Here is a 14,939-nt window from a genome sequence, read left to right as displayed (position 1 = left end):
AAAAATAAATGCCACAAATTTGTCCTGTGGAATTATGCATCCACTGTGTAAGAATAGGTAAGTCCGAAAATATTTTTAATGTGGGAATTTACGCATCCTGTGTGAAAGTTTTACTGGGAGCCAGTTATAGAGGACCACAAGGCCACATGCATTGAAATAAAGAATTGTGCTTAAATTATGAATTGTATAATAAATCATCCATTTGTGAATTCATTTTTCAAAATGATTTTATTTATTCAAACAAAACTAAAGTAATTGGTTTAATAGTTTGAAAATAAAAAACTTTAAATCAATTTTTTAAAGTGAATTATTAAACCATTAATAAATAAATTGATTTCACAAATAATATTAAACTCAAAAGAAACAGATTTTCAGAAACCATTTTTTAATAGAAAGCCCTCTCTTACTAATATTTTCTGTATATCGTACTTGTTTAAATCTGTCATCTAAATTCTTTATAGGATTCAATTTGTTGTGCACCAAAATATCCTTTAGATTTTTATTTCTTCTATAAGCTTTAAATTGCTGTAAAGGAGGAAGGGCTTGTTGGGCCATCAAAAAAGAGGTATTAAGAGCTTGATTCAAGACTCCGATGTGTCTAGAAAAGGTGATTACAAACTGAATCAATTCACTCTGATTATTCCTCCTAATTGTTGGCTGATCCTATCAAAGAGTGCTTTCACTTCACTTTAAATCTGCCGTAAAAAGCGGACTGAGTAACCTCTAGGTCTTAAAGCCTTAAACAACGCTGAAGTAGCTTCTTCCACATGGATCTTAAAGGTGCAGATAGGATGGAATCTAATCAATTGAGATTTAATAATACTCCTGAAAATATGTCTAGGATGAAAACTTTTTTATATAACAGTGTGTGTCTATCTGTATCCTTAAAACAACCCTTGGGACATAGTTGTTTGCTTTGATTATTATTGTTTCTAAAGAAAACTATTGTGTCTAAAAAGTTAACTTGGAATTTATTTAGTTGAAACTGTAACTTCATTAAAGGGGTGGTGATTGTTCAATTTATCAAAAAAGATTTTGAAAGCTTCTAAGCCATGTGTCCAAATACCAAGGGGTTGGCGATAACCACAATCGTCATGTGACGATCATCAATAACTGGAGAAGCATAAGCACACTGGGGAAATTTTGTGTGAGAGGTGTTGGTAGCAGTAGGCTCGTGCCTGCCAAGTTTGGTGGCAATCGGAGAAAGTTCAATTTTTGAGCCACTTAGGTGCCCACTGTGGTATTTAAAGGCCTGTGAGGCAGTGGCTGGTTGAATCATTGTTGCAAGGTAGGAAATTGAGGTATGTGTACCATAGGATAGAGCTGGAGGAGACCTTTAGGGCAATATAGCTCCTGCTGGATGTAGGAGGTACAGAAGCTGAGTTGGGAGTGAAATAAGGGTTCCATTTTGAGGACCCATAATGCATTGGAAGAAGGACATAATCAATTTTTTTTTCACTTTTTGCATTTTTCATATATAATTTTTATTAATTGTCTGTTTCTGTGTTTGTGTGTGTCTGTGTTTGTTTGTTGTTGTATCCCTCTACAATGTGAATTGCAGCCCAGTGATGCTCCAATTCAAATTTGACATTGCTTTGACAATGCTTCCATATAGTGGTGAAACAGTTTGCGGCAAACTAACTGGAGCGTGCCTCACCAGGAGAGAGTTATTAGGGCTCTCAGAAAAAATCCCAGCCTTGGAGATCTTCTGGTGAGAGCATAATTGGAGGGGAGAGTCAAAATGCCCCCCACACAATATCCACACTGAATCAGTTTCTTTCCGTTCCGTTGGGTCCACTGTGACTCACCTCTCCCTGTGTTGCAGTGCCTCCAATCTACAGTTCACTCACGTGCCACTATCATCCCTGGGTCTCCCGTATCTAGCTTTCACTCCTGTTCATGTAACTTTCATAGCTTTAATCAGCGTATGCCTCCCACAGTTAGTGTTTCTATGACTATGTGTGTATGACCTTGTATATAGCTTTGTAGTTTTATAATGCCTCACAGTTCATGTTATTAGGATTTACCTTAGCTTTGCCCTTGCACCTGTATATAGTCACTGGCAGAGTTTATCCCACAGCCATTGTTATAGTTCACCTGCTCTCAGCTCATATGGTGTCACGTCAGGGTACATATGACTGTTTACACCATATCACAATCACTGTAAATAAATCTCATGTTACACTAACCTGTGCTACTGTCTTGGGTCTGTGTTTTTGGTCCATTCTGTGTTGTGACAGTTTTGCCGTGACAATATATTTAAAGTGAGTATGTAGACCGATGTCTCACGGGTATTAAATACAGGTCATACAGGTGTCCCCTCACTGGGATTGCATGCTAAATGATTGTTTGTAAATGAAACCTGTGAATATTAATTGGAAAGTAGAGTTGAGTCAAATTGGTGTGCGTCACCCCCGTCCTCACGGAGCAGCCCTCCCCACGAGACAGGCACCATTCCTGGGATAAAACCTCCAGCAGTGATCCCCCTTTTTCTTTTTATTTGATTTCACTGTAACTGAAAACAGTTTATGAACTAATGAACCAACTGCTCCTCGTCATCTGTGAAGGCTGAGAACATGACTACAAAGTCTCAAAGGTCAAAAGGTATTCCTTCTTAACAAGTGAAAGCTCAGTAATGGCCAAAATATTAGTCACATTCTGCCCAATTCTGTTTGCAGATTGCAATTTTTAAAAAAAAATAGATTTTAAATACTAGTGGGGAGCTTTTTCAGTTGCTTTCTCCTTCGTGACCTGTACCTACCTGAGAGATCGTGAGAAAACAAGGCACCTCTGTGTGTGTGTGTGTGTTTCCAAGCCTCTGCTCAAAACAGACTGTGAGAGGGGAGATCGAGACAGAGAGAAGCCGTTGTGTGCTGGAGTGCTGGTCTGTCTGGAACGTGCTGCTGCCTGGCTACTCAATTTGTGCCTCGGGCCATCTGTCCTCAAACAGTCACCAGCAGTGGGCAATTTTTCAAAGTCAACTCTACTAACTGTCAGAAGAGTCTGATTGTAACATCTATTCATAGAAAAACTGTTCCCTGATTAGTTGTTCTGCAATGCAAGGACTGGCTTTAAATTATATCATAACTGACTTACACACAGATGATGAATTAAAAGAAAACAAAACACAGTTAAGCATCTTAGAACACCTACAATAGATGATCAAGGTGGTTGAAATTTGGTCAGTTTCATATATAAAATTAAAATGATTCATGTGGTGTCATGACTTCATGCTTCGTGTTTGACTAGTTTATATTCTATTGTTTTATTGTTATATTAAATGCAAGTATTCTTATGTAAACAGTATGTTTATGAGGGAAGACAAACTCAACACATGACGCACTCTTCAACCTAAATTCAAATTTTAACATATGTTAAATTAATTAACAAACTTTAAAAACAACAACACTAAAATCTAGAACCATAATAGAACCACATGAAGTATATGAAAAAAAAAAAATCATTAAAATAAAGAGTTTCTTCTATTGGTGAGATTCTTTGAAGAACCAGACCACCTTTATTAACCTGAGAGTGGCCATTGAACCATGCACTGTGAATAGGAGCACTGTCATCCTGGGAGAGACCACTCCCATTGCATATTTTATCACAGGATAAAAGTGATCAATCAAAACAGCTTTACATTGATTTCCAAACCATACCAGCAAAACCCCCCCTGTCATCAGAGCAAAGCCCTAAATCCCCTGACTGTGGAGAGCCAGAGTTCAACTCCTTTAATTTGTCACTTGTCTCCGGTTCTTTCTGTAGGGAATTTAATCCTTTTTGTTTTTCAAATACGAATATTTCTCTTTTTCAGTTTCATTGAATTAAGAGCAAGATATGTAAAAATCGATCAATCTGTTAAAGTTGAGCATAGCACGAAACGTGTGCCCGCCCTGAACATAATCGATTCTTGCAATGAAGGCCATAAAATCAATTTTGCCTGGCACCACATGTGATGTGAGACAATAACCTTGTGTGTTACATGTGTGGTGTGTGTGTAGCTGTGGGAAGATGGATGAATGGATGGATGGATGGATGGATGGATGGATAGGGGCTACTAAGAATGTCTGATCTTCTCTTGACTCCACCTGTTATTCCTATAAACTGTGCCTGCTATTGTTAGCACTGCATGGTTCAGTTGTAGCTGCTGCCAGCAGGTACTTGGTAACCCGTGATTACTGATGTAGGCATGTTGTTTGGAAATGTAAATCTTTACAGATCAGCCATGTGAACACAGCAGATTATTCCATTTAGATTTTTCAATCTGATTAACATAAATTCATGCTGGTATATTTTATTTATGCAGGTTGGTGTTGCTGCTCTTTCTGCAGTGCAGTCTGTTGATTAAGTGAGTGAGTCCAGGGTAACTCCTGCTTCCAGGGATCATTTTGCAAACATTGTTCTTCATTTATAGTATTTATAAAATCCACTTTTTTTTTTTTTTTTTTACAAATCTCAAATATTCAGATCATATTTAAATAATAAACTTGCTCTAATAATAATAAACTTGTGAGGCCCGTCTCATGTTTAAACAGGATTTTAGAAAAATGTTTTCAAAATCAAGTCCTAGAGACTGATATCGTATCCCAACATACTTATGAGTAGATGGGTAATCTATCTGAGTCAACTAAACAGAAAGTATTGCCTCATTTGTCTCTTTAATTGCCCAAAGATGTATTCACCCACACTGGAAGTCACCCAAGCCGCCAACAGAAAAGTCTTGACAGACAGATCTAATGTCATTCCTTAAATTGGAAAAGGTATAGTTTCTCTTAGAGGGGCCAATAAGAAATGTTATACCTCACGTAAGCCTTTCCTTTCATATCTCCTTCCTTACTAAGGAACCCAAATTCCTTTTCCCTTAAAAAACAAAACAAAAAACTTTTTCTTTGTTGTTTTTTTTTCTTTTAGCAAACACTTGTTGTGACACTAAGGTTTAACTATATGTAGACTGTATGTTTTGTATGTAAATGTATAATAAGGTCTCAATAAAACAAATTTATAAAATATTGTGTTTGTGCATTCCTTGCCTCCCTTCATTGGCCTCCAGTGAAATCTGGAATTCATTTTTTAATTTTACTATCATACAAAAGACTGAAAGGCCGGCCCCTGCTTTCATAAGAACTGTTAAAACCTGATTCCACTCATCTGTTTCTCTGATCATTTATTCAGGGTATTTTAAGTGTTGTGCTTTCTGATTTTAAATGTAGAGGTGACCAAAACTAAATTTTGGAACAGCCTTCTTCAACTTATCAAGTAGGTTATGCCTCTGCTTTGATTTAAACTAGCTTTAATACGATAGCATTTTCTGAAACATTTTATACTGATTATCATGGTCATTCGGCCTTTAAAAAGAGCATGATGATTATGTAATTAATTGATTAAGAGTATGATTATGTGTCTGCATGAATGCATGCTTGTATGGTATGCAACAAGCTGCTATACACAGTCACTTATCAGTAATAACAAATTATCAATAAGTCATTGTATTTTATCCTGTATTATATGGTGTGGTGTTGTATTGTATAGCTATTCTCTCCTGTTTTAGTTGTTTGATACAGAGGGTTTATCCTAAATCTGAAACACAATTTTAATTTTATATTTAAAAAAAATAACCTGTGCAGATTTGTAATGTATGAATACGAGATTGTTTTCAATACTTTTAATTCAATTCAATTTTATTTATAGCACCAAATCACAACAGCAGTCGCCTCAAAGTGTTTTATATTGGAAGATAAAGACCCCATAATAATACTGGATGGAGGCTCATTGATATTATAATATCTCAACGGCACACACGGATAGTACTCTTCATTTATTTAATAAAATGTGGTAATTTGTCTTCAGGTGTGACCTTGTTTCATCCTTATTTTTGGAAAGAACACAGATTACCGTAATCTCTTTCTCAGTGGGGATCTGAGTTTACACAATAAAGCAGCATGAATGTCTCATAACAGTGCCTGCCCTGGATGAATCCTTCTCTTTGAGATCTTTACAACATTATTAGCACAGGGAAACTTTGAGTTTGTAAAAGTTGAGATAAAGACTTGTATATAATTTCTGCTGCTTTTTTTTTGTTAAAAAAAAAGTAATGAAAACATAGTGTGGGATTCACTTGAAATGTGTTTTATATAGTGGTTTACCCTAACACAGTCTAATGTGAAGATTTCCAATAATACACAATCCCCTTTTTGTAGTAATATCAATAATAGTATTTAATACTACTACTAATAATTTTTCAGAGTGAACTGACACGATATATAATGAATTATGGTGCCAGAGATGCTGCTTTTCTAGCTGAAGGCCTTGTATTACATGTTTTCATTCTTCATGTATAAAATCTGGATTTTACATACTTGACTTAAAAGAGCAAAACAAATAAACTGTTGTATACAGTGTAATATTAAAGCTCTTTGCCCTGTATTGCACAAGCCTTGGGCTGTCAGCACCCAGTTGCCTGCGCTCCATAATTATTGACAGGTTTGATGTACTCAGCGAGTGGAAAGTATGGGGAAATTGGAGTTTCAGTTGTCTACCCCGAGGCTGATGACTGTAATGGAAAGATTAAAAGGAGTGGTCACATCACCCACCCTGTGCCAAAATACTAGCTGTTCCGTCACAGCTACCACCTCGCTGTTTATTCCAATCACCTCCAGTTTATGTTCTACCAGTGACGTTAAACAGATTATAGAGGATTCACTTATTTAAAGACTGGAGCTAAATCTCTGCAGGTTATTTTTAGATTGTCCAAGGATAACAACAAAAGTGACAGCTTGATTCACTAGAGGCATCTAATTGAAGTAAGTCACTTTTGCCATGTGGGACAGTGCAGTGTAGCAGAGCAGCTGGTCTGTTAGACGCTCAATAGGTCAGCTGAGTGTTGTCAGTACTCACCCCATTCACTTTCATCTGTTGTACCAAGACCTGCTGCACCAAGAAGCTCCCTGCACAGCTCCATCATGTCTCTACGGCTTCTGCCTGCTATCATTATGGACAATGACGAGGACGATGATAGTAACTTCACAAAATGGATGAGCAGTTACTGGGGTCACGGACCAGACGCTGTACATTCCAGAGAAAGAAAACACAGTTTCAGAAGGCCTTCAAAAACACAAGTTGATAGACGAGCATCACTCCCGACTGCGGTAAGGACCGGCTGCACTTCATGGATTGACATATCTGTTCAGCTCTGCAGCATTCGACTTGATGCATGCACTGACATTTAAACAGCAGCAAAACACTTTTAACAAACATTTTTTGCAGTTTCTCTTGTCCAGTTTTACACCACATATGGGCAGCGTGCTTGTACACTTGACACGCCTTTAAATATAATACTGTATAGCCCTTCATTGATAATTGGAGGGAAAATAAAATATATGCACTCTCTGATGAATGTATTTCAGACAGTATACTTTCTATGTACTTCTTTAAAACCAGCTCAGGGTGTTAGAAAGATCCCATACCTTCATTGACTGCAAATATCACTGCATGGAATATTTATAAAACACAGAGTTTTATTTCTCTGAAAAAGACAAAATATGGACTATGACAGCAGAATAATACACATGTATGTTTTACAAGCTGGTATGAGAACTAATTAAATATTAAAGCTTCCGAACCAAAAGCCTTTAGTAGTGTGCAAACTGTTGTTTTGGTAAATTTCCCCATGAAAGCCTGCAAAGTACTAAATTATTGATGCTCTAAGTGAGTTGTTTTCTATTACTTTACAGCAGAGCGATCAAACACTGCAAATGCCCTCCCACGTGCTGAGCTGTTCACAGTCTCATTAGGAAAAACAGAATAGTTCTATAATGAATACAGACCAGTCTGGCCGTAGCTGTGTCTGTGTAGGTCTGTAGGAAAATTATTTTTTCCAACTAAAAATACCTTCACATCTGATATCATTTTCTTTTATAAACAATGTTTTTAAGTCATGGGCTGCTGCATGCCAAAGCTCTTACACATATTCTTCATTCAATAGTGTTCCAACTCTTCCATAACCTCTGGCTATGTGGATGTTTAGCAAAAAATAGAGGTACAACTTAAAGCAGCAAACAAGCAGAAGACCAACCAACAACAATGGCGCACAATTGAGTGATTTGTATTTTTTATTAATAACACAGAACAGGGTAACTTATCTATCCACATAGTCAAGTGTCATGGCCTGTGTGGTGAATAGTGGTGCTCACTTTATAGTTTTCTGGTATATTTTCATTAGTGTGTATGACAAATTTCATAGGAGTTAAGCGAAAACTAAAGGAAGGAAGGAGCCAAAGAAACTCTTTCTAATCTAAAGCAGGTGATAAGAGTCACAACAGTGTAAGTGCACACATATAAAGTGGTCTCTCTGTGGAAGAAAAGAAACTTACAAGCAAGTAGTTTACAGACAACACTGGGTGAGCACAATCAGTTCTCATCATGAAGGAAGCACTGATAAATACAACAAAAACAAATGTAGTAGCATAGTGTAACCTTTCACTAATAATCAGAAGAAGTGCTGTTTAAACTGAAGCTTGCAGTTGCCCGTATACTCTGTTTTTAAGCAAGCAAATAGAGAAGTAATGCACAGATTCTTGGTCTGATAGTGGAACTATTGGTCAGTATATTTAAAATAACAATTTTGCTGAAAGCCTATGCTTTATAAGTTTATTCTGGGAAATAAAGAAATTCTCATTCAAATAACAACTATTCTGAATATTTTTAGCCTTTCATCACACAACATTTATCTTTTACAATGTAGCAAATGCAAAAATGGTGTTACAGATGAGCCCATGATGTCACTAAATGTTCCAGGAGATTCATCAGTCAACAAGGCTGGCAGCTACAGATAGCAATGTTTGTCCTATAACAGCTAAAACTAGCAACATCAACATAACAAGCCACTTCCTTGCACCGCAAAACAAAAAAAAGCTTCTTGCAAATACCATAAAAACATAGTATATATATATAAAAGATGTAATTAACCCCTATGACCATTCTTTTTTTGAAGTCCTGTTTGAAGCTTAAAGTTTGAAATTTTGGCTGGTGAGATCAAGGTTTATGAAATCAAAGTGAGAGGTTGATCCAAAGAAAAAATACACATACTGCACATATAAAAACTTTTGACTCCTAAAGTAGCTACACCCTAAAGCAGTGGTAGGCAATTAATTCAAAATTGAAGAACCTGCTCAATACTAACTGAGATAGTAGATCAACAGAAAATCTGACATATTAAGGTGCATCAGCGTTGACTGCACTTGTCACACCTTTACACATATTTTGACCTATTTAAAGTAACATTCATCACATTGTTTAGTTTCTTTAAACAGAAACAAATCACATTGTCACAGATCTCTCATGTTATTTTTTCCCCTCAAATTTAAAGTCAAAGGAACATCTAGACATCGTGTTTTTTTCCTCAGCAGTAGTAATAAAGTTAAGTAGAACCAGAAATAACTTCTGGGGTTGTATAATGTCAGCCTGTGTCTAGTGCATCGCTATTTAAAGCTCCCATTAAGAGTTAAACCTTAGTTTAGTAATGAGTGCTCCAGAAATACATCATTTGAAGAGAACAGTTCAGTAGTTACAGACTTACAAGTCTAGCCAAACACTGAAATTCATCTGTACCTTCACCTTTGATGCTTTACTGGAGTTGCATTATCAGATTATTGCTGTTGTGTAAATATATATTTACGTTCTGTCCTGAGTCTAGAGTCAAACTATATATAGGTAGCTGCTTTGCCAACATGTTACTTAAGGATATTAGCGAGTGAGTGTTTAACCCCTTTGACAGACATAAGGCAGACATGGTTGTCTCTCTAGTTTAATCTTCTTACAACTCCGCTTCACTGTTAGAGGGAATGTGACACAATCAATTTACTCTCAAGTGTTGTTACGTGGTGTAATAACACTTATCGTTCTGTTCTTAATCCTCAGTCACAGTTAGATGTCATGAAGTTAAACAGGTTTCATGCAGCTACAATGGCGCCCACTCCCAGCCACGTCAAATCAAGAGAGGATAAGGGGGAAACCAGGGTCCACCAGAAGCTTCGCCGTGCCTCTGCAGATGACAACAGCCGCGCTAAGACTGCGATCGCAGAGAATCGCATCACCACCATCCCAGAGCTCACAGAGACACTTGAGAAGAGGCTCTGTCTAAATGATCAGAAGACCACGTCTCTGGTGAGCAGGAGGATTTATAACATTAACTAAACGAACGATAAATGGTCTTTACAGATTTTTACCTTCTCATAGATGACCGAAGGACGATCAGATTTGATGGTCTTTCTCCTCCTCATATAAAATTGCGAAGCCCGTAAAAATTAAGGAGCCTGAAAAGCTGCATTACTTTTATGTGCAGCCAAAAACAAAGCTGTGAATTACATAACCTACAAATACCCACATAATTAACTGGTCTTGAATGCACACAAGGACCTTGAAGTTTTCTTTTTCTTCTATTGTCCATGCTTTTTGTCTGCATACTAAAGAATATAGTTGTGAATGCATGTTTAATCCTTTTTCATTTTCATACCTGATTTTTCTTGGAACAAATTTTTTTGTCAAGCCCTGTTAAAACTCATTGTCAGGGGTTTAACGTTAATGAAACGGTGTTTCTGTATTTTTGTGGTGTCACAGGAAATCAATACAAAAATGTGATACATAACATACACAGTGCAAATAACATTTACAGCTTATCATAACTTTGTGAAAAATTATATCTTTATTTATTAGTTTACTGAAATTAAATGGAGCTCCTTCACTTTGGTATATAAGTTACATATATGAAGTTCCTGTCACTTAATCTCCTTAAGTTCTACAGACTCAAAACAAACATATTTTATATATTTATATTTAACTTGAAATAAGTTATTTTTGACCGAGGAAACTTTCATATTTGTATCTTTTCATATACAGATGGCTCTTTATTTTCTATTTACATTAAATATTAAGTAGCATTTCATATTTTGCAGTTACACTTTTGATTTCTTCACACCTACTTCTTGTTTTTTCATTCAGAAAGTAGCCTAATTAGAAGCTGTTGCTCTGAACTGATCTTACTAATCTCCCACTGATGCAATAATACAGGTTTATTATTTTTATAAATACATAAGTTATTGAAATCTTGGTCAGATGTTGTTTCTTTTTCTCACAGAACAAGGACGATACGTTGTGCCTGATCTGTCATGAGGACATGCGTAAGAATGGGAGGGGAGTGCCACATTGTACACACCGCTTTCATAAAGAGGTAAGAGAACCTGTACACGTCAGATCTACTGCATGACCTGTGTCTACACTGTGTTCCCTCAAATTCCTGCAAGTCAGACACCAGATCTCTGATGCATGATAGCAGCCTGTTCCTGGACATGCATGATGTGAACTGGAATGAAAACACAATGCCTGCAGCAGAAACTTATCCCTGTAGATGCATGGAGTACACTGAACAGCCTGAGGTCCCAGAACTGGATACTTACTCATTATGATGTTTCCATCTGGTGGGTGCTGAAGGCAGCTCGGAGGTTAGAGCAGTGTCGGCCCCGAAGCAGCAGTGAAGCAGCTGTTTTACAGGGGATGAAGCTCTATGAGGAGAGGAGGAGGTCTGCAGATGGACAGATTTCCACGGAGAAGGAGCAGCACACACTCCATCGTCAACATTCCCTGAGGAGACATCGCTGATATTGTTTTCAAGAAGGGGAAAATGCATGATTTGCAGTGAAAACGTCAGGATTTCTCCTGAACTTTTACTATGATGTGACACTGAAAAATCAGGGCCTAAAATCCCCTCTGGGTCAGAGTTTTAAGTCACTTTTGGAATAATTGCAACTCCTTCTCTTCAGTGTGCAAACACAGAGTTAAAAATATTTGAAAAGGGTTAGAGTTAGAAAAAAAAATTGAGACCGAGTTTAAAGGTTTGAACTCAAAGTTTCCTTTGTATGAAAAACTGCACTGCACCATGACTCTGTAAACAGGGGTGTTGCTAAAGTGTTGGCTTGGGGCCTGAAATTTATTAGGTCCACCTGGTGCCCCAGCTAAATCTGTATTATATAAATGCAAACATGAGTGAAAATAACAGGGGGATGTAAGGTGTCCAGTTACATTTTTGCTGTAAAAAACACTGTGGTACTCCTCAATACATTATTGTAAATATAACTATATAATGTTATATAATATGATAATACACACTAAAAGCTCTTCTGCTCAGTTATGGATGTATGACTCCCCCATGACATGCCTCACAGTGGTTTGATCCACTGCTTGTTTCCTGACTCTAGTGCTGCATTCTGCAAATTTTGGCATTGATTAAATACCAACTAAATACAGGGCCAGTATTACCGATACTATTTAACCAATAAAAGCAAATTATGTATTGAAGATGAGATGAAGTGTCATCAATATGCAAAGTCTGAACACACTTTAATGAAATCACTGTGATTTTTACTTTCACCAAAACACAATTGACACAAAAAAAACAAACCTTTCAGCTGTGTGCCTGTTTCTAAAGCACTTTGGATCGATTTATGTTGGATCAGTTTATGTTCTTTAAATAAATAAACTAGGGATGACAGTCAGCACAAAAAGTTTCAGGGATTTTTCACTATTTTTTTTCACACATTTCACTATTGGTTAGAAACAAAGTATCAATCCTATTGCTCTAGTATTGATTCAACACTAATCCCAGCATTGGTATCCATGGATACAAGTCTGGTTTTCTGTGCTCTACGCCACCCTTACTGGTTCTTGGGTCCCTCTGTGCCAAAACCATATAAAATTTCCTGGAAACGCCTCCGTATGTAACGGTCATTGTATTCAGTTATTAGACTCACAGCATGTTATTGGATGAGCAGATACCTCTATGGTTAGACTAATTAAATGGTTTTAAATATCACTTTAGAATAAATATAAATATACTTTATAATCAATAGAGAATATTTACAGTTTATAAAGGCATTTCATCAGAACTACAGTGTATTTGTGTTTCTGCTATGATTTGATTGCATCTTTCTCTTAATGAGTCACTATATATACTGTTGAATCTGTTGACAATCAGAACTTGTTAACATGTTAACATTTTGCCAAAGTGAATATAATAAAAGTCAATAAAAAGCAAGGCACCACATTATTAACTGTAAAGAAATCTATTTAAAACCTTCTTTGACTCGTAGCCTTTGAAACAGAGAAAGCTGCTCAAATAGGTAGCAACACTGTCCCAGCTAAGGGCTAGGGTCTGTGCACGTAGATCCTGTTGCTCATGCATCAACATGTTGGAAATGACCTCCTGGCATCAGTTGAAAATATCAATTACTGCATAAATGATACATGATACAGATCATAGCAACAATGATGCAATGGTGTGTTTTAAAATGTGTTTCAGTGCATGGAGCAGTGGCTATGGGGGAAAAGGAACTGTCCCACATGCCGTGTCTACGTATCCATGCTAAAGCCCCTCTATTGGCCTTCTTGTCGCACCACCGTCCCATAATGGTCCTGCACCTACACTTGAAATGCCTGCATGTATATGTGACCCCAAGACCTCCTCCTCTCCATCTCCACGCCTCGTTCTTTCTGCATGAACACCCTCTGCAAAACTGTCTTCTGTCCCTGCAGGAAGCAGGAAATGAGAGTGAGGATATCTCATGTGAGAGACAGGAGCTGTCATTGGACGGTGATTATTTATATAAGAGCTCTTGTAAATTAATGCACTATCAGGGGAGGATTAGTCTTTCTTATTCTTATTTTGTTTTTGTCCAAAAATGATTCTAAACAATTTCTAATGACATGCAGTTAGGTGGAGCAAATGTCCTCAAAACTGACAATATTTTTTGATAATGAACAAAATAATCTGCCTGAATTCTGCTGAGTTTGTGGTTGAGGTTGAATATTTCCAAGTTCTGAAGTGGAACTAATGATATAAAATCACATCATGAAATATAAACAAACAACCCATAAATTAGTCTTCTTACAGCTGGTAGCATATGAATGTGTGCATCAGTAGCAGTTGAATTTAAGGGATTATAAGACCTCCCATCTGAGTTCCACTGAGCACATCTTTGGCAGGCTGTTTCCCCTCAGTTTAAAGCTTTTAAACGTTAAAAGTGTAATGCTAAGCTGACTAGTTTCTGACTTTGGTTTTATATTTAGCACAGAAATACGGGGAACGTAAATATTTTCCCAAAACCATTCATACACACAAATATTCTATATATTTTTTGACCACATTTGACTGACATCTTATAATAACCACAAGTTCCTGATATAGTTTTAATTGAAAATCTTGAAAACAGTCTTAAAAAAGCTGAAAACTACAGAGAATCAACTCTAAGACAGGTGACAAATTAAAGGAAAACCATCAAACCAGTGACCCACACACTGAAGGGGTCCAGTGGCTATGTTTTGGTGCGCTGATTTAAGTCCAGAGAGCGTCACTGTATAGCGATACAAACTTTCTCTGACTGGTTATTTTTATGCTACAATGAAAGATGCCACCTTCTACTCGACACAAGGGGTTACTGAATCCTTTTATTACTCAGAACATGATTTTAAGTTAAGCAGTGCTGTACACCATATGAGAGAATGTCTTTTGGAATGATAATGTTCATCTATCCAGTACGTTTCAGAGGCTTCAGTCGGTGCTAAGGTGCATTAGAATTGCTCTGTCAGCACATGGCAGCTCAATACCTTATTGAGAAGCATGAAGTTGATTTTCCTTCTTTGTCACCTGTCAGTATGGGTTTTTTGCATATTCTGCAGAAGGTGGTTTGTGTATTTCAGTCACTGCTGATTACCCAGTAGAGAAATTTCAACAGCTGCACTAGCAATAGCTCTGCTCTGCTATTTTGAAGGATTGAGCATGCACATTTATTTATTGCCTGCATTCACAATGCTTTCTCTTAAGTAACAAAACTCCTCCCCTGCATCAGTGTCATATCTTATCGTACATCTGCACCGTCTTCCTGCCTTACCTA

At 37.0% G+C, this 14,939-nt stretch overlaps 1 protein-coding gene across 2 annotated transcripts; it reads left to right on the top strand.

Annotated features, from left to right (window-relative positions):
• The first annotated feature begins 6,876 nt into the window (after positions 1 to 6,876).
• Positions 6,877 to 14,351, top strand: lnp1 (leukemia NUP98 fusion partner 1). Of its 2 annotated transcripts, none has more exons than XM_006790269.3 (4): positions 6,877 to 7,145; positions 9,916 to 10,161; positions 11,132 to 11,224; positions 13,349 to 14,351. In XM_006790269.3, the coding sequence occupies exons 1-4, from the start codon at positions 6,960 to 6,962 to the stop codon at positions 13,454 to 13,456; spliced, it is 633 nt and encodes a 210-aa protein (XP_006790332.2). In that variant the 5' UTR covers positions 6,877 to 6,959; the 3' UTR covers positions 13,457 to 14,351. The 2 variants fall into 2 exon arrangements, with proteins under 2 accessions (XP_006790332.2, XP_035763496.2); XM_035907603.2 differs by lacking the exon at positions 13,349 to 14,351 and adding an exon at positions 11,485 to 11,652.
• Positions 14,352 to 14,939: the final 588 nt, after the last annotated feature.

This window comes from Neolamprologus brichardi, chromosome 23, assembly GCF_056152115.1.
Source record: "Neolamprologus brichardi isolate AB-2024 chromosome 23, ASM5615211v1, whole genome shotgun sequence".
Lineage (NCBI taxonomy): Eukaryota > Metazoa > Chordata > Actinopteri > Cichliformes > Cichlidae > Neolamprologus > Neolamprologus brichardi.
The sequence above is the reverse complement of the archived record's forward strand: the minus strand, read 5'-3'. Positions and strand labels throughout refer to the sequence as shown.

Coding starts and splice junctions, on each gene's coding strand:
- lnp1 (XM_035907603.2), top strand. CDS start 6,960: ATGTCTCTACGGCTTCTGCCTGCTATCATTATGGACAATGACGAGGAC. Junction 7,146..9,915: donor GAGCATCACTCCCGACTGCG/GTAAGGACCGGC, acceptor CTTAATCCTCAG/TCACAGTTAGATGTCATGAA. Junction 11,225..11,484: donor CACACCGCTTTCATAAAGAG/GTAAGAGAACCT, acceptor TGGGTGCTGAAG/GCAGCTCGGAGGTTAGAGCA.